This window comes from Ammospiza nelsoni, chromosome 1, assembly GCF_027579445.1.
Source record: "Ammospiza nelsoni isolate bAmmNel1 chromosome 1, bAmmNel1.pri, whole genome shotgun sequence".
Lineage (NCBI taxonomy): Eukaryota > Metazoa > Chordata > Aves > Passeriformes > Passerellidae > Ammospiza > Ammospiza nelsoni.
The window spans coordinates 45,750,054-45,773,458 of NC_080633.1; the positions used below are offsets into that span (position 1 = coordinate 45,750,054).

Genomic DNA, 23,405 nt, shown 5'->3' on the forward strand with positions numbered 1-23,405 from the left:
GATTTAGTGTATGAAAAATCAAGCCTCTATATCCTTATGTTCCCTTCCTTACCTAACTTGTGTTCATAGATCATATATAAGCTTGAGGAGAGTGTAAAGTTTAATCACTCTGATTATTTTGAATGAGCCGGAGTACTGTGGTATGTAGTGTAAGATTTAATTACAGAACATCTGTAAACGTAGCATTTAGGGCTTTCTCTCCTGGGTTCTTAGATACATAAATAGCAGACATGTATGTGAAGTCTCCCAAATTGCAAACCTCTTATCACAAGTGCAATCTCTTTTGTTATCTAAAATGTAATTAAAATACTGTAGTTTGCCTAGTACTGTTCTAAGTTCTAATCCCCTTAAAGGAAGAGAAAAGGCAGCTTTAGCCATAGTGTCTTGCCAAGATTCCTACTCCATCTTTGCTAATTCACACCTTTTTACCTAAATGGTTTAAATAAATACCTCAACTGATTTCTTTTGTGAAAGTGCAACCCTTCAAAATTAGAATGAAAAGTTTAATGGCCTAAATACAGTTCAGTCCTATTAGAAAAGCTTGATTTATCTTCTGTGGCTTCTTTTTTTTTAATACTAGTATTTCCTTGTTATGCCCTTGGTATTTCATAGCTGTCCTTTTTAAGCACTGAAGCAATTATTTTTAAGAAGGCTGATTCTTCAGGGTCCAGTGCTTTCCTGCCTTTCATTCGCCGAAGCTGTACATTTTAATGAAGTTGTTTCATCTGTGTTGCCAAACACTAGAATTTTACTGCTTCAATTCTAATTATCTCTGCTGGCAAATGCTATGTTTTATTAAAGCTGTCAAGTGCACTGTTCATTAAATGTCCACAGTCAGTGGTGCTGTGCACACAAATTAGATCAGCTTTACTCCTTGATAGATTATGAAGTTAAATATTTTTATATAAACCTCTAAAATTGAGTCTAACAGCAATCAGTGATGGCTTAGATAAGTAAAGCATACCTGTAGCTTCTTGGAACCTAGTATCTTGTCAAAACCCATCATGGAACATATGTTAAACCATTAGTAGTACAGCTGAGTATACCATTTGTATGATTATTTAATTCATTAAGATACCATTTTCCTTCCTCAAGATATCTACATTGCATCTTGAATTCTAATTTGTATGTATTTAGGGTAAGATAAGTTTTGTTATTTGTGCTTTGATATAAGTAGAAAACATCAGTGCTGGTTGTTCAGCAGAGGGTTGCAAAGCACAATTGATGTCCATTAAAAGCAAAAATGGCTTCACTGAAATGTTACTAACCTGGTAAATGTGAAAGATTGTTATCATAAGCAACTAACAGCTTCTCTTCTAACTGCATATCTGAAAGGGGAATTTTACTAGAAGGTGTTTACTTCAAATATATGAAGCAGTAATAGAAATATTATATCTTCAGAAAAAATACTTGAGTGAGATCTCGTTTTGACATCTGGGGATGTTTTTTGCTTTTGTTATTTTATGTTTTTAGTGTATCTATCACTATCATCAGTAGTGGAAATAGTAATTCTTGCTGTTTAATGTCTTGTTTTCTAGGCATTCTTTAGGAGAATTAATAAGATATTGTGATGATAGACTACCAGATAAACACTTTATCTTTTGAAAATAATGTTTTTCTTATGTTTCAGATATCTGTAGGAAACTAAATTCAAATTTACTTTTAGTACCATGGCTTTATGGTGTCTGTTTCCTGTATTGGTTACCTTACATTTGAGGAATCTGATGTTTATACTTTCCAACTTTGCTTTTGAATTTATCAGGCTGTATTTCAAACCTTTAGAGGAACAGATATTTATTATGTTCTTTATGGAAATCATAAATAACATCTCAAAATGCTATATAAACTAAATAGAATTTAAGAGCTCTTGGATATATATATATATATATATATATATATATATATATATATATATATATATATATATATATATATATATATATATATATATGGCTTGGGTGAGAAACTAAAGTCCTTTAAAAGGCTGTGAGGCACTCTTCCTTGTCTCTTCTTATCATGTATTTTAGAGCACTTTATTGTGAATAGAAAATTCATATAATGTGATGTTGAATAGAAGTCTGTGTATGTTTATGTATTTAATTTTCTGTTAATGTATTATACTTGTATATATATATATTGCCTGGTATTTGTAGGAAATAATGCATTTTATTTTTTCAGTGCAGAAACAGGAAGTATTCCTTTGACTGTATTCAAGAGCTGAAGTGATTTTTGCTGTCTGAAATGCTTAACTTCAGACAAGTTTCATCATGTTCAACTTTAAATTTTTTTCAATTGTCAGACAGGAGGTGGACCCTAATAAATGACGTATTCTGTAGCAGTGAAGTAGTTGAGCAATACCAATATACTGAGAGATTTGATGGGAAAGGGATGCATGGAAGTTACCTAAGTGCATGTGAGAGACCTATGATGCATGAAACATGACAATTTTTTCTTAGTTGTTATTTTCACTTTGGATGTGTATATATATATATATATATATATATATATATTTGACTTTGAGTCTGAAAATTGGACAAAATATTTCCTGAATCTTCAAGGAAGATTTGAAGAGTACTTAGGCTTATATTTAGATCTAAACTGAGATTTGTCAAGGCTTTTTCCTATTTTGGGTTCTTGGAAGTTATCTTAGTTATTACTGTCCCTCGTGTGTATATAAATGCATATTGGTTGCATTGCCTTATCCATCCTTTTCAGCCTGAGTGTGCAAGTGTAGTGAATATAACACAAGAAAATAAATTTCTTTAAAAATCTTGGTGCCTTCCTCTGCTCAGTGTAGTCTCAACAATTGTGAAAAATCACTTAGGCAATCTTCAAACATAAGACATTAAAAAAGTGCTGCATTTCAATACATTCATAGGTCTTTAATATGTTTGTGAAATTATGAATGTATACAAAGAAAAGCAACAAATAGACTTATGGTGGGGTTATCAACCTGAGACTGAAAAGAGTAACAATTATGCCATTAATAAAAGAAATATTCAAAGGGAAATATTTCTGGTTCTGAATATATAGAGATGAGATTGATAAAGTTCTATGCCATTTTGAAAAGTCCTGACATTTTAAATCTAGATAAGAATTGGTTTAGTTTAAAAGAACATAGGAGAAGTTTTGGTCTAATGTTGTAGAGCAGGGTCCCTGAAATGGATGTTATCTAAGATATTTGCCTGGTTTTATAATATTTAAATGTTGAATTTTAACAGATTGAGAAAGTACTAGTTTTGTATTACCATATTTTTTAAGGTAATAGTCTTCTAACTTTGCAAAAGAAATACTGGATTTTTATATATTTTTTACTGTTTTGTTTTTCCAGAGATACCAGGACAGTATACTTGGGAATACAATGCAAACTGTAATTGTTTTACTGAATAATATTGTTGCTAACAAAAGTGTGAACATGATTGCACTCTTTCAAGAAGGTATGTCGTCTTTATCTTTATTCTCCTTTATTCTCAGACGTTTCCCAGTGTGTAGTAGCTGGCACTGTGTGAAACTAGCTTTTATCTATTTAGATTTTGTAGTGGTTGTTAGATAATCACATTGTAGCTGATGTCCTCCTCATCACTTCCTCTTCCTTCCTTACTGATTTACAAATTTAACTTTTAGAAAGTCGTTCTTCCAGGAAAATGTGCTTACAAAAAAATTACTAACTGAAAATTACATTATGCCTGTGAAGAATGGCTTGGGAAAGAAGTAATGGACTAAAGTACTAACCATAACACTGCAGAGTGTAGAGAGACTTCTGCAAATTCTTCCTTTTCTCACTAGTTAAACCTGTGAAAGGATAGCTGTACAATATTTGTGCACACTTTTAAGAAATAGCTTCTGTTCCAGTCCAATGATGTAGAGCAATGGGGTGGAACCCAAGCTGACTATAAAGTCTTTGTTTACAAACCCTTGCATGTCTTCATGAAATGCTTACCACCTACGCTGGGTAATACGACACTGGCACAAGTTGCCTGGAGAGTGATTGGATGCCTTGAACGCATCCGTGAGAGCGTTCAAGGTCAAGTTGGACAGGGCTCAGAGCAACCTCATCTAGCTGAAGATGTCCCTGCTCATTACAAGAGGTTTGGACTAGATGACATTCAAAGATTCTTTCCAACCCAAACTGTTCTATGATTCCATGATTCATTTAACTGCATTTTATTATGTAAGCTTCTTTTATTTAGAAATTGGTTCGGAAGAAAAGGTTTCTGCTGTTGGAACTCTATATAAATTACAACCTTGTTTAATTACATTTTGATAGCATTTCTTCTGTTTATCATTAATGGGTGAGTGACATCTAGCAACACAGGTCTGTGTTACCATTTGTACTGTTTGGTACACATACCAGCCTATGAATCCATCAAGGTAGGTAGTAGGAATCATGTCCTCATTTTCATAATTAGCATAGTAGTTTGAACACTGACCCAGAAAGCAAGAGAAATGAATTCCTGAACCTTTCTAGACTTAAGGCATTGGATGGGCAATGCCATTATTCAGGAGACAAACTGTAACTTGACACTGTTGCTAAATAACATATTCCTCTCCTCTGTTGCAAACAGATTAACTCTGAAGTTAGTGGTGTATTAGTGGAGAACAGAGCCAGGAAAAAACAAAAAAGGAGAAAAAATGGAATAGTATGACTAATTTGGAAAAGGCTGGTTAATAGTGTTCTGATTCTTTGGTTATTTCTCACCAAACTGCCTGTCACACTTAAAACTGCTTCGGTTTCTTGGGATTGAGATGTATGTGCTGCTTTTACTATCTTTAGGCACGGCTGCTCTCTGTCAGGCAAAATCCTAAGTTGGCATTGACCTGAGCTGCAGCAGGGTAACTTGTTAAAACTGCATAATGCGAAGAAGTTTGTTCAAGTCCCACAAGCACTGTAACCACATAATTGGCATGCCTTGCTTAAAGTAATACACCTCTGCTTTTCTGTGTGGCAAATTAGCTGCAAAACTGTTTAACAGCATTGCAGAAATGCCTCCATTCCCTAAATATCTCTTCTTTATTGTCCTACAGAGCAAACTCCTGTGTGCTTTTTATGCTGCTGGTAGTATGTCTGTGCTCTTTCACTTTTCATCTGCTCCAAAAATAAAATACATCTCTTCAGTCATGCTAGTTTCCAAACTAAGGAAGCAGGATAGAAATATTATTAAAGTCTTTTTCTTGTGCTATGTCCTAATGACTCCAGTAATATTTTCAGACTAATACTGATTAGATAACACTAACTTGGGCTCACTGAACTTCAGCAACCACACTAAAGAAAGCAGCACAGAAGCCAAAAATAATTTAGCTCAAGTCAAATGTCTCCATCTTCTCTCATCCCTTTTCCCCACTGTCTAATCTTCAGAGTACTGGAAACCTGGATTTTGGCCAGTGCTTTATTGATTTAGGGCCTAATTGTCAAGTAAAGAACTTCTAAAATTTGGTTTGCCAAATATGTTATGAGAGTATTGATCCTTTAATTGCAGACTCTTAGATTTTCTTTGAATTGAAAGGGGAGAGAAGTTATTCTGTGCAAATTGAAAGGCTTTAAATCCTTTGCATTACTGTCTGTAAATATATAGTGTTCACATAAGGAAAACACCTTAAACTTCTGCTGCCATATCTTTGGCATTTAACTTCTCATTTTTGAATTACTTTTGTGTGATGGAGAAGAATGCAATCTAGTAAATTGAAAACTAAGCTTCCTCTTCCAGAAAAATATCCTGGAGTCCAAGTAGAAAAGTTGAACATGAGTCAGTAGAGTGCCTTTGCAGCCATTAAGGCAAAAGAGGTCTGTGATGAGAAAGAAAAACTGAAAGATTGAGGAAAGTGACTATTCTCCTCCATTCATTGTAGTGTCTAGTTTTGAGCTCCAAACTATAAGAAAGACATTGACAAGCAGGAGCAAGTCCAGAGAAGGGCAACCAAGATGTTTAGGAGAGTGGACCACATGATGTGTGTGTTTTCAGACTCTGCCTGTACTATTATATGAATGTATTCCTTTCAGAGTACAGAGCTTTGTATTTGCCTTTGTTAAACTTAAAAAGGTTTCTGGCAACCTTTTCTTGGAGCTCTTCAGCTTCTTGAGTTCTTTCTGAATCCATCAGTCCTTCATCACATCAGCTGCTTTCTTCACTTCAATGTCATCTGTAAACTTGCTGAACATGCATGTTAATACATCCTATTAACACAGTGTCTGTGTTGTTAATGAAGGTATTCAACATTCATGAGCTGTTCTCCTGTGTTAAAAAAAGGCTGAAGACAAAGTATTATGGTCAATTTCATAATTTCATTACTTTCCCTTATTTCCCCTTTACAGTGTGATAATTAATTCATGTATATATGGAGCTTCAGAAATTAAAAACCATGGATACTTGCTGAACATTAGAAGGAGCTCAGGTTAGATGGTCAGTCCTGTCGAGATTTTTGTATCTAAGAGTCAAGGCATTAGCAATGAAGATTCCTTTCCAATTTTGTGCATGCCTTTCTTCAGCTTCCAAGAAGCTGTATTTTTGCAGACAGATCATTTAGAGACCCACGTCACTGTTTCTTTTTGTGCCTGTTAGCCTTCAGAACTCTCACTTGCTCAAAGGAGTTGTATGAGGTGATAGTTTTTTTTAAAGGGCTGTAGCTTGCATGTTGAACTTTCCCCTTTCTCAAGGAAATCTTGCATGATGGCACTTTCTGCATTACTGCTTCTGTGATTTTCTGTTATTAAAAAATGATATGGTTGTGTATTTCAGCAACTTCCATGGAAGGTGGATTGCCTGGTATTAATTTCTTTCTTCCCTGAACTGTCCTTTTGTGTTAAAATACATCAGACATGTACTGATAACTACTTAATGTGTTTAAAGGTGAAATGGAGAATAACATATGCAACTGAAGTCACAGAGGGAATTTAAAATGGCCTATACTTGTGTTATCAGCTATTAAACATTTGTTCTGTTAACATTAATGATAATTTCAACTTAATAATCAGAGGGGAATACTATGATTCAGTTTAATTACTGAGCCTGGAATTCAATAAGGAGAGTGGGATTAATATAGGGTCCCTTGTGAATAGTTAAGGAAAGATATTAAAAGGCCAAGACAATTGTGGTCATTTTCAGGAAGTTCTTCTAAGAGAGTGACACTTACCCTCTCTTCCTCTGTCTTGGCTTCTGGCTGCCAATCTTTCTTTCTTCCCTTTCCCCATATTTTGATACTGGGCAATTTTAAGTTCACTTGAGAGAGCACAGAGGTCCAAATATGTATTCAGTCTATAATAATCATTATCTGATGACAGAAACCCAAGTTAATGCCATAATTTAGAGAAAGACAAAAGCCTTATCAATTAAATATTCTTCACTAGCATACAGCAAATAGAATAGTGCTATACATGACATGTACAAAATATAGATATGTACTTATACATTATGTACTGTAAAGATCTATTAATTAATATGTCACTGTGGCCTTTTCAGTATTCACTTCCCATTTTCTTTCTAGGATGCCTGCAGTCTCTGTTTTGGGTTTGTAACCACTGAGTTTAATGGTGTGTTGGTCAGTGCCTGAGGAGGGTACCCATGAAACGATCCCACAGGCTCAGTCAGTGCATGGGAACAACTCATGCTGGAGGGTGTGCTTATATTTGGGTGACATAGAACAAAACAGCACCAAGGTTCCAGAAACAGGGGCAGGGAGTCATCAGTATGGAGGATGGTGACTTAACTGGCATAGAGGTAGGCAGAGATACAGGATGCAGATCTGTATGAAGACAGGTATTTTTAGTTCTACTGGTCATGAAAAAAACAGCCATATATTACTTTGTGCCTGTCATGTTAAAAGGGTTGACATTTGCTGACTGCAAAATGGAAACCTTGTTCTAGATGCTAAGATTGAGTTCCTAAGCAGGTGTTGTAGGAGTATAGTGGTTGATTATCTGTTTCTATAGACAGGCACTAGAGCAGTCTACTGAAAAGACATTGTCTCTCTTAGATGTGTGTCTAGTGACAAGCACTGACATACTGACAAATTTATACATAAGACAAACCATGAAGTCAGGGTTGGCTGCTTGATAAGTGAGTGGTATGAGCCTGCAAGGCTGCTTCATTATGTGGATGTGATGATTAATAAATAGCCAAGTGCACCACAGCACTTAATGTAGTGAAATTCTTATACTCAAGTACAATTAACAGATGTATAAACTTTTGCTTTCAGTTCCATCTCTTTGTTGCTTTTTTTTTCTTTACTTGTGATTTTTTGGGGGGTTTTGGTTTGTTTTTCACATAGTTTGTAAAAATTAAAACCAGAAAAAGTTGAATCATTGTCTAGTGAGCAGTGCTTTCCAACTCTGAGTATGGTTTATCCATGGGTGGTATTCAAAGGCAAGAAATGTCTTCATTCTAACTGTTGCATCATTTTGTTTATAGGAAGAGTTTGGGTATATCATGTTAGATTGCAGAGAAATGTCTTTCAAAGACTTTAATTGCTTTGCAAGGATCTTCATTCTGAAGAAAAGAACAAAACTTCTTGTTAGAAAATAGATCTTATAGGCTGCAGTGGATAACTTCTAATAGTCTGTATGCAGCTATTTATTCCTGACAATGCATCAAATTTATTATGTTTATATAAAAAGCTATTTTCAGCATGTTTCAAAAGTAATTCCAAGCTTCCACTGGTATTCAAGGCTGATGTAGTAAACTGTTTTCAGCCCAGTATTACTTATGAGTGAGTTTACATTTTTAGCTTTTCTGAATCCCATTATACTCCATAAATCAGTCACAAATTTTTTTATGATGGTTGTGTAAGGAGATGATTTATATAAAAAGTTCAATATAGTAATGTTGAATTGAATTGCCTTTCCCAGACTGCCCTGTTGTGATCTTGTGTTTGGCTACCATACTGAGGTAACTACCACTAGCAGAGTACAAGCAGAGATGTTTATCTCAATGTTAACAACAAGTTTCCAATATATGAAAGAGAAAATCCAAAACTATATGTCTAAATGATGTTGAATCTCAAAAAACTAAAGTAAAAGGGGTATTATGGGGTTTAGTGCAATAAAAGTAGTCTTTCAGTTGTGTGAAAATGTGACCACTATTCGTAGTACATGGCTCTTTAAGCAGTTTGTGTAAAACTTGGAATTCCTAAGGACTTTTGGTGGAAATGTGGAATGTCAGCTACAGCAGTCATAATATTCAATATCATACTAAGAAAGCATGCTAGGTGCTTAAAGCAGGGACAGTTATTATAAACAGGTCTGCAATAAAGTTTGTAGTCAGATGATCATAACTCATTTACACCTCATGAAAGAAAGATCAGCTTTCATGCTGAAGTATCCTTATTCATCTTGTGGTCTGCTGCTTTGACTTTTAGTCAAATGTCAAGGGATTAACTAGATTTCAGATGTCTTTGTGTATTGTATTGTTAAAGTCTGTTAAATACCTGCATATCCAAAATATGACACTCATGAGACCAACATCCAATTTCAACCTTTTTCTTGAAAAAAAAAAAAAAAGGAAAAAATATATTTTCAATGCACAGGTCTTTACAAAGTAGTAGTTATTACTACCATAATGATGTCTATGAATTCTGAGCTCTCTAGATAGACCCCAACATTTCTAACTTACCTAAACCTTAGGAGGATATTCTTCTACCTTTCATTTCCTCAGGGATAATTTGATTTCAGCTTCAGTCTCCAAAAGACGTTTGATCATGGTGCCCATAGCACACTTTTAAAGAGCAGTTTGTAGCTTCTTAGCCAGCTCTTGTCACATGCTACATCACCAGTGTTCATGAAATTAGACAATAGACTGCAGTAAATTGATAACCCAGATCTTCCTCCCTGCTGCATCCACCTATGCAGTGGTCTGAACTACAGTGCAACACTGAGACGGCATTGGTGTGTCATTACATGTGACTTGGATTTTAGGGGTAAAATTGAGTTTTTGGAGTAGCTGGCTTCAAAGTTGCAGCATTTTCTTCCAAGGTGAGAGAATTTAACTATCTCTTAAGATGGTGATCAAGAAGAGGAACATGGATTAGTCACAGAAGAAGTCTGCTTGCAAGGAAAAGGTAGTTGTGAAAGAATTGTATAGAGTACATTGCTTTTTTTTTTTTTTTTAAAGGGCATTTTACTTTAAGCAACAACAAATAAAACACACAGACTTAGCCTGTGAAGAAACACAGTCAGATATATTCAGACTGGTTCTGAAGTAATTTACTAATTCCTTACTAGCTTCTATTTTTTCTTAGGAGTCTCCTGCAGAAGTTTTACAGGATACAATATAGAAGTATTGTAGATGCACAGTTTGTGGTATTTGGGAGTGGGGCTGTGGCTGAGCCTCATCCCCAGTGGGCTGCAGCTGTGTGGGTCAGGGGAGCAGCATTGGCAGCAATGAGCCAGGGAGTGCCCAGGTGCACTGACCAACCACCAAAGGGAGCAGAGGGCACACAGGTGCAATGCATCAAAGGTAATGGCATAAAAGGTTCTGATGAGGAACAAGAAGGGCAGACACTTGCAGCCTTCTGAAGTGATGTTCTCTGCATGGGCAGATGCTTGAAGCCTTCTGATTTGATATGGTGTTACTCTGTTTGGGGGAATGCTTAAAGCCTTCTGAAGTTGCATGGTGATACTCCGTGTATTGTAGCCATCTCAACTGTGACATATGCTGCAACTAAGTATTTGTTTAGTGACTGAAGGTAGAAAAGGTGTTTTATGGTAGTGCTTTATATCTGCTTTCTGTAAAAGTTAATGTGCAATTTATTGTGATTTGGAATAGAGAGATTGACAAGGAGAATAAAGCAGGGAAATCAGTAAGAGTGAGAACCTAAAAGCATTTTTTCTGTATTTAGTCAGTTTTTAGGAAAAAAATGCTCTTAATTAAACCAATGTAAAATAAGAAATGTATCATCTTGTCTGAGTAGTTCCAGTAGTACACCTTGCAGCCTCTGCCATGCAGGATGTAAGCCTTTCACAGCTCCCTGCCAGTACTGTAGTAGTTAGTTCAGCTCTTGAGTACAGAAGTGCCTCTGTGAACATCTAAAAATAGTAGTCCTGTGTTGTGTGTCTTGTGTTCATTTGAGTTACAGTTTATATGAGAATTCAATGGGGGCTGAGCCTGAAGAAGTTTCTTCTGTGATGTTACGAAGCTCAGAATGCTTTTTAGCAGAATGCTTTTTAGCAGTATTAAGACGTATTTTTCTGACCCAAAATGCCAGTCACTCAGATGGAAGTGTGTAACATCACATGGGCAAACTTAGAAGGCTAGTACCAGAAAAGATATGTGGGAATCATGTCAAAATAGGATGGTAGTAGTGAAGTCTTTGAGGAAAAAATAACCTGTGTCATCCTGTGATATTCATCAATGCAGCCATCTGAAAAGGATGAAAATAGAAATGGTAATTGCTGTGAGGAACAGTTATGCCATTCAAGTAGAACCAAGCCTGTTGTTGTTGAGAGTCACCCATAAGGCACAAAATGTCACAACATGCTTGCTAGAACTTCAAAGGATAAAATAAGTGAGTAAGGGCTCAACAAGTTGTTACATCTTGTCTCTGTAGTGCTGTACTGTAAAAGAGAACTGGCATTTCTGTGGCTGGGGTAGGTGTCCTGATGCTTTCTATATCTGTAACCAGACAAGCAGATAATCTTGCAGCATAGCTGGCTGCTTGAGCTACCTAAGATGTCTCATTTTATCACCTAATTGATGGAAAAGAACAGAATCATGACAAAAAATATTCCAAGTCCTGGAATTCATTATATTCTCATCCGAGAGGCTTTATGCAGACATCTGATTGTACAACTGGTCAGCTTAGTTTAATGGTGGGAGATTAGTTTAATAAATATATCAATGTCAAAGCCTAGACTGTCTTTAAATTTCTAAGATGCCAACCATAATAGATATTTTCTGTACTTGTCCAACACCTAGACAGATTTAAGGTTTTGACTGAGTGAATACTCTGATTGATACTACTTGGAGGCAGAAACCTAAATGGAGAAAGTAAATTGTTTTGTTAAAATGAAAGATTTCCCACCTGGTTGAGGTTGTAGGTATCCAAAGGTTTCCTGATAACAAACTCAGGGACTATAAATCAGGAAAGTCTTCAAAGCCTTATGCTTTTTCTCACCCACTTAGTCATGAAAATGACCTTTTTTTACCTCCTCTCTAGAGACTGTGGTCTTTGCATTTACTCTAGGTGCTGCTTTTCCTGCAGTTTGATTCAAGCATTGTCATTTGACATTATGCTAGTATTCCCATGAACTGCAGTTGAAATAATATGTATTAGCACTAGTGCATTGAGTCAGTTTGAGGGAAAAATGAATAACTAGTTAAGCATGTACCTATCATATCAGCTACAGGTTAAATTTTGATGATGCAACTATTTGTTACAGAAAATAAATCAAGTCTATTATGATGATACCCCTGTGTATCTTGTCAGATATAATTAGTAAGCTGAAAGGTCATTTTAGGACATGAAATTAAAAGTGTAATTGTATATTTGAAAAGAGACATATTTTAAATACAGTATTACTACAGTCATAGGTTGTAGAGCTATCACATATGTTCTATTCTAGCAGTTAGAACAATCTCAGTAGGAAAGCAATGTACCACTGCCAATTTGAGGTAAGTGTAAGGTCACAAAAGTACAAAGTACTATACACAAAATTAAACTACATCAATCATTCTGTCATACATCAGATGGAATTATATGATCCTACTGAAAGAAGTTCTTTTTGGCAGAACCAGATCTATCTAGTGGACAAATAAACGAAATCTGAGGGTTTTCACTGCTTTGAAGAATGGTTTGGGGTTTTTATTTGTTTTGTTTTAAATTACTTCAGTGGTTGTCATAGCTCCCATGCAGCCAGATGGTTTTGTTTTCTAAGTTATTTTCAGGAAATCTGTGTACTGAATGACTGTTTAAGTCATTTGTGGACAATTAACTTGAAAATAATTTCCTCTTTAAATCAGAAAGGGAATTACATCATAATGGATAATCTGAAGTTATATATATTTTTAAGCCTTTGGAAATTCCCAATTTTTATGCAAATCTAAAGCAGTAGCCTATATTACTTGAGACTTTTCCTGTGATGTTCTTCCTCTTCCACCTAAATATTTTTTATTTTTCAGACTTTTGCCCAAAATATTGTTTAGATGTAGTCTTTTTAGGATGATGCTTTCTTTTGCTCTTCAGGCCAAACATTTTAAGTTACGTTTTAATGTGCATTTTATATTCAATAACTCATTTCTATAGTTAAATTTCTTTTGAAGTCTTTACATATGGATTTTATACTGTCTTAAGGCAGTATATATTCAGGTGAGTATGTTCTCATACAAGTTATTTAGACAAGTTACCACTCTCCAACTGGTAGATTTTTCCTGTGGCATTTGATCAATACCTTGTAAATCTGAGAGGGTAACTAATTTTGTGTGTAGTTACACATGATCAGTTATATTTTATAGCAATGTATCTGCATGTAGTCAGTTTTTGTAAGTCAGCTGGTGGGGGAACCTGTTTGAGGTGCCATTGAAACCTCCAGCTGAGGGACAGAGGTTATTTAAACTGCTGTGACAAAAATGTAGATTTCTCCTGAATGATGCTATTTATTTTTTTTAATAAAATGCATTGCATAAATGTAATCCAAACTTGCCTATCCATCCTTTTAAAAAATTTCATCTTAGTTTAAGCTTTTTCCTAATTGAACCAAGATGATATTTATGTAAGATGGGTTTATGAAGACAAATCTTTCAGCAAAGGCATTTGTTTGAGGACATGTCATGGGTTTCTGATCTGAGCTTTAAGAATCAGTTTTACTTTTCTGTTAAAGAGGCCCTCACTTGATAAACATTGGGGAGTTTTGTTTTATAAATAAGGTTTAAATGTTTCCATAGATGTCTCCATGTTGTTAGAAGATATTGCATCAGCTGGTTGTTCCTTTATTTTCGTCAAGGAAAGTGTTTCCCTTTGAATTTTTCAGATCAAGGGGAGAAGAAATAGGATAATTATATAAAGTCTGAAGCTGTCTTCTGTCTTTTAAGAGAATAGAAAAACTGGGAAGATTTTTTTTTCCCCTCTACCACCCACCTTTGAAAAAGATAAGAAACTTCTTGTTCACCTGCATCCATTCAGTTTCAACTTGTTTAGTCTTTCCTGAGGGCCATTCTTTCCTTACTTGTCATATTTCAGATTGCTCCAATCTCTATTCCACTGAGTCATGGAAAAAATCCACTAAAGTACTGTTAGTGGATTTATTCACATTTTAGAAGATCATATTTCCTAGCTAGCATGTCCATATTGTGACATAAAGTTTTTAGCTGATGATGTATCCATGAAATACAACTTATTTCCCTGGATGACAGCAGAACTAATGCTACTATATGTATTATGTAAAGACTGTAAGAATGGTAAAATTATCCATGATGGTTGAACAGGCTTTCCAATACATATTATTGCTGAATAAGCACAGACAGATATCATGTATTTTGATCCCATCATTCAACCCAGAATGACATGAATTGTGGGTTTATGCCATTATTTATCTTACTAGAAGAAAAAAGCTCAAACTGTTACGTACTATGTGTTTTCTTCTGAAATTACATTGAATGTTGTTAAGAGAACATGTGGTTCAAACAGCAACACTAGAAGATGAATTTAGAGGTAGCATTTTGTCTGTATTGTGAGGAATAGTCATAAGCAAGATAAGGAAAAGGCAGACAGAATACCAAAAGGAGCAGAATTTCAAGGCAGGTTTACAGGTTTTGACAGAAGACATAGGAAGAACAGCATTGCTTACAGGGTTTTGCTTGCCTAGGCTATGGGTCAGGCAGTCACTGAGACCAGGTCTGTGCATTATGGGATCAGTCTGGAGAGCCCAGTCTGGGCTGAGTGCAAGAAGTGGTTGCAGGGCTCTGTTGTGCACTCAGAAAGAAAATCTGTGTTCATCAAAGGTGTGCATGCAGTCCTGCACAGCATGCAGTGCTACAGCAACACATCCAGAAAGCCTAAAATGACCACTCCTGGCAGTAACTTCCTCATTTGGTTCCATGACCTGGCCAGTGTGGGTGCTCCCTGTGACATCCAGGATCCCAGGCTGAATTGTAGTCACTCTCCCAGTTTGGTGCAGTATTCTTACAGGCCAAATTTTGCAAAATGGTTGAATTCTACATGCCCTGAAATTGTTTGTCCTGAAAATTTAACTACATATACCTCTTATTTCTGGTGTTTACTTGCTGCAGCTTCTCTTCAGCACGATTTGTTGACAGTCTAGTTCCAGAGAGTCCTCCAGTTTTCCCAATAGAGCTGCATTTACTTGACATAAATCCAGATTCACTAGGTACAGGCTTTATTTTTTCTAGCCTACTTTGTAAGTCCCTTTCCCTAAAAGCACAGGGTTTGTGCATTAAGGCTTGTCAGTTCTCTCTTTCTAAAAGTGTTGATGAACAGAGGAGAGAAAATTTTGAACATGTCTCATCTATTTACTGGTAGGAACTGCGTATTGGTTCTATCTGAAAAAGTGTGCAGTCCTATAATGAAACACATTGGCATCCCTGTATCTGTTTGACATGCTATCTCTCTGAAACAGAAGTCTTTATTCACATAAAGTGTATTAAATGTGCCATGATACCACTATCTATTACAATCCTGAATCCTAGATGGGAAGCAGTGACCTGTGTTGAATTTGTTGCAGAATATATCATCTTAGAAAATGCTGTGGATATTACTCCATTGTTTCAAGCTACAGTTAAATTTTATCATCCTTAATGTTTGTCTCTTCACTTGTGATAAGATGGTGAGGGGGGTGGGGGTAGAAACAAAGAAACATGAGTCTTTCGTTGCAAGCTCCCCTTTTCTCCCCACCCCCGTTATCTTGTCAAGCTGAATTTCTTTGTCTGAACTTGCTTTCTAGAATCAGTGGTCTGGGCATAAGCAGGCTGAAAGACAAATATAGGCATGTAGTGAGATGTAGGTGCATAGTGGTACTGCCCAGGGCACATAAGAAGTGGAACATGAAGCACAACTTGGGGCAGGATGGTGAAGGCTCCTTGTGTTGGAGCAGGTTGGTAAACCGGCTGTGATTGTGTAAGTACATTAATGCCTAGAAAACACCTGTGTCCAGTGGAGCAGGCACGGTAAAGAAAAAGGAAAAGGTACTGTCTTGGTTTAGCCATGGCTGGTGACTGAGCACCACACAGCCACTCAAACAGCTCTCCCCCAGTGAGGGGAGAGAATTGTAGGCATAAAGTGAGAAAAAAACTTGTGGGTTGACATTAAAGTAGTTTAATAATTAAAAAGATGTCTTAAGAATTTTAAAAATTCTAAGGAAAAGGGAGAAAAAACCCAAACCATGAAGAGAGAAAAATAAATGCGAGAAGGACAAGTGATACCAAGTGATACAAATGAAAACAACTGCTCAACACCAACTAAACAATGCCCAGACAGTCCAGGAGTAGTGTCCACCCTGCCAACCTCTCCTCCTCACTTCCGTTGCTGAGCGTGACAACAAATGGTGTCGAATATCCCTCTGGTCAGCTGTGTCCCCTCCCAGCTTCTGTGCACCTCCAACTTGTTTGTTAATGGGTGGGGTGAGGAATAGAGAAGTCTTCCACTCTATGTTAGTGCTGCTCAACAAAAAACGTCCCTGTGTTTTCAACACTGTATTCAGTAAAACCAAACCAGAGCCCCATGCGGGCTAATGTGAAGAAATTTAACTCTATCCAAGCCAAAAATACAGTGCAGGTACTAAACCAGTACTTGCATATGAAGTTTCACCTGCTGTTCTGTTGCACATATTCAGAAGGCACACACTGAGATCCTGGCTGCCTGAATCACCTTTTTCTATGGCCAGCTCTCTCACTCTAGTTCTATCAATGTTCTTAACCTCTTTTTCACTTGTGAAGAAATTAGTTGCCCTCAAACAAACCAGTGTCCATATTCTCAATTAAAGCATCGGGTTAGCACAGGATTCATTTCAGTTTGTTGCTGGGGAGGGCAGTATAGTTCACTGGTTTTGTTTTACAACTGGGTGGTTTGGATCAAGACAGTCTAATAGGCCAAACCATTCTGTGTGATCTCCTTCCAGAGTTTTTGTGGAAGTTTTGCCAGGAGTCTGAGCCAGTCCGTTAACATACGGACACAGGCTTCACTACTCCCAGCAACAGCTACCCACATAAAAAAGGTATGGGTTATCCACCACACAGTGTCATTACAGCCGTGTTCCCATGGTGTGGATCCTCTTGAAATACAGGCAAGAGGTATGGAGCACAGAAACACATGCAGGCTTGAAGTTCTTTCTGAGCCAGGACTGCCTCCTGCAGTTCTTTCAGAGCCTCTTGACTGCTGAGCTCTGGTATACCAGCTGATCTAATTCAATGTAATCTTTTGAAGTCAAGATAGTTGGGATCAGGTAGCTGTGCTGACAGAAGATGAAGGATCTATTGACCTAGGTTACACTAATATCAAATATTAGGTAGGGCACTATAGCTAGCATATAGCCAGTGACAACATGATCACAGTGTGATGGGTTCCAGCTCAAAGATCCTAATGGTAAGGTTGAAAATCATGGATACATCAGAGTAGAAAAAGCATACTATGCAAACAATACAAGACATATGTCTGAGCCAGTTAACAAGAAGGATAGCATAATCTCAAGTGAATAGTCAGTGGCTGGATTTTAGAGATGTAATCAGGTGTGTCATTATTGGTATGGTCATATGGTGGCAAATAAAGGGGTCTGCTTGTCAAAGTTATCTCAACACTTATTTGGAAAACAGTTGATGTAAAAGAGTAGGCTTAAGGCAAATGTAATTTGGGGCTACAAAATATAATCTGGTCATAAGGGCTAAAGCAGATGTGATATCATGTAACATCCTGACTTCTGTTTAAGCCCGTTGATCATTTAAGTGCAAATACATGAAGGCCACCTTGGACAGTTGCAATTACTAGTTGTCTGTTTTTATTTCTGTTGAAAATATAATTGATGAATAACACAGGATGTTACAGGAAACTGGCATAGATCCAATTCTGTTGTAATAACCAGCAGCAAATTCCATTTGGGGGATAGTCTAGTCTTTGCTCTTGTACTTTGGTGCAGTTGTAAGAACAGTAAAAGACTCACTTAAAAATCCAAGTACTTCTACTCCATGTTTTCATCTTATGGCAGACTGATGTAAAGAGTCCAATACAAATATAAACAAATGTTTAATATCTTTCCTTACAGAGTGTGACTTTTCAATAGAGAAATGTGTAGAGCTTTTACCCTTATCCTTTGCTGAGTATATGTGGGAACTGTATTCAACCATGGGTTATTTCAGCAACTTAGAACTGAAAACTTCAGAGAATTTTCTGAAGCCAAGGTTCATTGGTCCTTATCACTCCCACCCCAGGGCCTCATGAAGGCCAAGCTAGAGCAATTAAAGATGTTGAGTGCTGTCAGTTTGTGACAACAGTTTAGGGTTCTATCTGTATTCTGAAGCTGTTCACATCTAGTCTGTATGGGTTTTGTTAAAAAGACAGCTCTCTAAGTTTGAATTTGGTCTCTCAAGGATTTTGGTGGAAGAGAAAGTTGATGTCAAAGCAGAAGTGTGTTAAGATATTTGAAAGAGATAAACAGGGTTTAAGCTTGTATGACAGGAAGTCTATTGTTACAATAGAAATATCTTTAGAAGAGTTTCTAGTTCTAATAAGCCCGGGATATAAATTCCTCTGTATTTTATCACATGGTAATTGTTGCAGACATGGTCTTTCAGAGCAGTAACTCAAAAGTCTTTACTGAATCTTAACTGACTTCAAATCTTGCTGAATGCACAGCATTCCTAATTTTACACAAGTAGCACATTTAATTTAGTGAAGAACTTTGCCTAGCTTTTGCCGTTAATTTTAGGACCTCATGCAGTCTTTGTTTTTTTAAAAAATAGACACTATATATAAACTCACAATGTGCAAGCAGAAATTCTTCCATGTAGGTGTGAAGCAGCAACTGCTAATATCTCAGACTGGCTTTAAAAGAGGTTTTAAAGACTGTTGTCTTTCAAAGAGTAAAGTGTCCTGTTAGATAGTCTTGTTCCTCATGCAGATAATTAAAACCTGTTGTTTGGAAAATCTTCTAAGCATCATCTACCTTCTGTCTGACAAAACCAAGGGACCTTATTTTAGTTGACACCTTGTAGGAATGAAATAGGGTGTATTGGGTTTTGACTTGAAGTATATCATGCTGTAGAATTGCTGTGATTTATAAAATGAACCACAAGCTCTAATGCATCTCTGACATGTGGGGAGATATCTAACTGAAAAGTTGCTATAAAGTTTGCTTAATAACAGCAATGATAGTCAATCCAAACAACATAATTTCATTTTATTGAAGTCTTGGTTTATTTAATTTTTAGTATTTTATGATGCAAGGTTGTGCTTGCAAATACTGCACAATTGACAAATTAAACTGTAGCAACAAAAATACTTAAATTCACATGAAAAGAATGCAAGTTAGGTGTTTAATATATGCACAATTGGTGACAGAATTATTTTAAATTTATGCCCTGGGAAGCCACTGTATTACCTCCACCTCTATTCCTTCCCAGGTTTCCCATCTAAAAGGGTCACTTGGGTGTGTGAATTTACTTCAGGCAAACCTGGGGGCCAGCAGCATGGGATCCAAACAAATCAAAATTGGCTGTTCACATAGGACACTCTTAATGTCTTATCAACTCTGTAAATAGATTCTCTGAATATTATTACAGTCTATAGTTATGTAGTATTTACTCATAAAAATTGTAGAAAATATTTATATCTGTTCTGTTGTAACTAGAAAACATTTGAATGTTCTTATATTATTTTCCGAGGGAAGTTACTTTCTGATCTTTCATTCCATCCCTGTTGAACAAGTTCATGTTCAATGAATTGTACTCCCAGGAATGAGGACTATCTTGGTAAGTCTTGACTAGAACAAAGCCCCCCACCTTCAGAACTTTGGGGCTATGGACCCCTATGTGCTGTGAGCTGAATTTCAAACATCTTGGATACCTTTTCTGAATGAATTATATAATGGTTGAGTCAATCTGACACAAAAACCTGAATTGGATTGAAATTTTGTCACAGATGGGAAGTTCCGTTTTTTCTTTTTCCCTTTTTCTTTTTTTTATTTTTTCATTTTCAAAAGCAGCTACAAATCATGAACTCTCGAGGTATCAGTGATTATACTTTCAGAACTACTCTTCCTCTGTGTATGTCATTCTAACCCTGTCTTTTCACAGAGAGCAACCACAGTCCAGCCTAGTTTAACTAATTTCTTATATTCTATTATTTTTATATTGCCCAGTAATGCATATTCAACAGTATGTGATTTTATTATTTCTAAATTGTTAAGGTTGCATTTTCACTATCCTGTTTTATGCTCAGATACTTATGAGAGAATCCCCCTGGTTTTCTATCTTTTAGTTGGCTAATCTATACACCTGCTGGTCTTAATCAACTCTGTGTTTGATTCATAGATTCAATGATAGAAAAAAACAGATTTCTGTGTTGGTGGGGTTCTCTTAGGTTCAGAAGAGTTTGACTCCCTGGGGAGTCTCCAATTGTGCAGTCTTTTTTCACAAGAGAAAGTTTCCACCTCTAAACTGCCTTCTAACAATAGCAGCTAAACACTGCCAGTCCAGGAAAAATTTGGGTTATGTTGTGCTTTGACTTGAAGCAGAACCATATTGCTTCTGAGAATGTCAGGTCTTTATTCCTCTCAGGCAGTCATACTCAAGATAACATAGAACTTCCCAGTCTGCTTTTGATCTAGCTGTAGTGAAGGTGATAACTGGCTTTTCTTCCCTGGTTGTCATAATCCTTTCTGCATCTATTGTCTTGAGTGTGAGGGAAGGACTGCCTGCTCGGGCACCATTGGTGAGTGCCCTACATTCCATGTGTGTAGAAAAAGCTGAGCCACTCTTCCCACAAAGGGAAGCTCTGGAGAGCCTTGACCACTTCAATATGATAAATTCAAATTTACCCTTAAACATAGTGACTCTTTCTTCAGTCATAAAATGTCCAGTCATTCTATCAGGGCTAGGAATAGACTAGCCAAAAAGAGTCTATTTTGCAAATAGACCATTTGTAAAATTTTCTTATTTAGGTACTATTCATTTTTAAGATCAGAATATAAAATAATTTTCAGGGCAGGAGTCATGCAATTGATCTGCTCAAGAGCCAAATAATTGTTTTTCCACTTGATGTAACATTCATAACTCACCAAATCTTGAAAACATTGGTGATCTAATTTTCTATTCTAGCTTATTCTTACCTCAATATTATTATAGTGGTAACACAAATAGTTCCTAAAGCATAAACAGTGACAAATAATAACATTAAAAGCAATGAACCTTTTTTAAAAATGCCATTACCCTAAAAATACCATTTGCTTTATGTCACCTATTTTCAGTTCTTCAAAACAGGAAAACTTAGGTAATAAGGCTGTGATGCAAAGAATGCAAACTAAGTCCCAGATTTATGTAGGTAAATAAGGTTTTATGAAGAATCTTTGTCATCATGAAGTATCTTAATTGCTCAGGTACATTCACTCAATCCTGTGTGAAAGAATCAGTCCTGTGTTTCTACTTAGCAATATTTTTGTGTTTCACATTAAATTTAAAATACTGTAAAATATGGTTTCTATTTAATCTGTCCATATTGTTGGTCCACTCTGTAAATAAAATAAGGAAGAAAGGTCTAATGCATGTACATGTGGTAATATCCCTGGGGAGTCAGTTGTGTAGGTGTGGTACTAATGGAAAAAGAGGCTCTCCAGAGAGCAACGTGCAGAGGAACAAAGAGAAAGCTTTTTGCTGGATTGAGGGTTTTGCTGCTGGCTGCTTGGCTGCACGGTGGCATTGTTCAGAGGCAGTGCACCTGCTCTAATGTTTTCTTCAGCTGGAAGCAGACAGGGTTGTTGAATGCTCTAATTGCTGGTAGGCATGAAAGGATTGCCTAGAAGATTACTTCCTAGGCTGTGCTTTGATGTTTCATGTGATTTGGAAGTGAAGATTTCTTTTCCTTTATCCATCTTACTAATAGGTGAGAATAAAAAATCTCCTTTCAGCTTTCATTCCAAAGGTATCATGGTGCATTCAGTGTGATTAGCTGTATCATGGGCCAAAAGACTCCTTTTATCTTTTGAAAGGTGTGTAAAACACAAGCATAGTCATCACAGTCCACATTCATAAAGCACTATTAGCTACATGTTCAATTCATTGCAGGGGTCTCTGGGCAGGAGAAATACTCTGCTGTAAACACTAGGTTTGTCAAGTGCTGTAAATCTATGGCTAGAAATTTTGGATACAATCCTTTTAATATGTATTATAAATTTTGGACCACAGTTAGAAAAGGTTCTTTGTATAATTCCAATTATGTTAATTTTTAAACACAATATTCTAATACAAAATACAAGTTTTGCCTTATTTTCAGAAAAATTGAATAGCAGAGAACTGTAGTGAGGCTTGATAGTTTCAATGTCCTCTTTTTAGAGATGACATGACTAATGCCCTATGAAGTCTTGTACTAAATTCAAATTATAACTAAAGCTACAAACAGTACAGTGTGATATAATTTGTTTGCAGAAATATGCAGATTAATAGAGTAACAAAAAACCCCTCTGTAATAGGTTAAATTATAAGGTTTTATTTAATTTTCTTACTAGGAAATACCTAGCTGAAATAAATTATAGTGCATTATTTTCACCCATGTAAACTGTCATTGACTGCTTTCTCTTGAGAGGGTGAGCTATTGCCAACATACTTGGAAGCACTAGAATACTTGATTGCATGTTGCTTGTCCAGGTAGAACAACCTTCCTCAACTGGATTTGATTTAAGTCTCCTCTATGATACAAATTTTGTATTCAGATTCATCACTTCCAAAGTTCAGGAGTGCATGAAGTGTGGGCCTTTTCAACCAGAGCCTATTTCACTTTCCAATCAAGAGTTGAGAATTTATGCGGAAGAAACCTAGGTCTGTTATATATGACTTTGAAATACAGTGTCTGAAATTTTTAAAGATGTATACTGGTTGAGGCTTTATTTAAGAAATTGTCATTCTTTAATCTGTTGTAAAATTTGGGCGAAAACCTTCAAGGTATCTTCTGAAACTCTGAGATATGTATGCGATTTTTGTTTTATGATTTACTGAGTTATTAATTCAATTTTCTTTTTATAAAATTGCATTTTTTTTTCAAACTATCTGTTTTGCAATTCAATGTTTTAAATGCTGACACATGTCAGTCTTGATCTTCATAGCTGCATTTTGAGCAAACTGGTTACAGTGCCAGTGGTCAAGGCCATTAGACTTCTATGGAGTTTTGTCATGGTCACTGTAAATTACACCGGCTTCCCAAATTTCTCTTCTGAGCACAAAGTGTGTGTATTTTGTTTTGTGGTATAAGCAAAGAGTATATTTATA

At 36.2% G+C, this 23,405-nt stretch overlaps 1 protein-coding gene across 1 annotated transcript in view; it reads left to right on the plus strand.

Moving 5' to 3' along the window:
- Positions 1-23,405, plus strand: part of ULK4 (unc-51 like kinase 4) — a 210,172-nt gene that overhangs the window by 119,283 nt on the left and 67,484 nt on the right. The window contains exon 32 of the mRNA XM_059474664.1: positions 3,332-3,437. Coding sequence (XP_059330647.1) covers positions 3,332-3,437 — 106 coding nt within the window. The remainder of the gene's footprint in view (positions 1-3,331; positions 3,438-23,405) is intronic.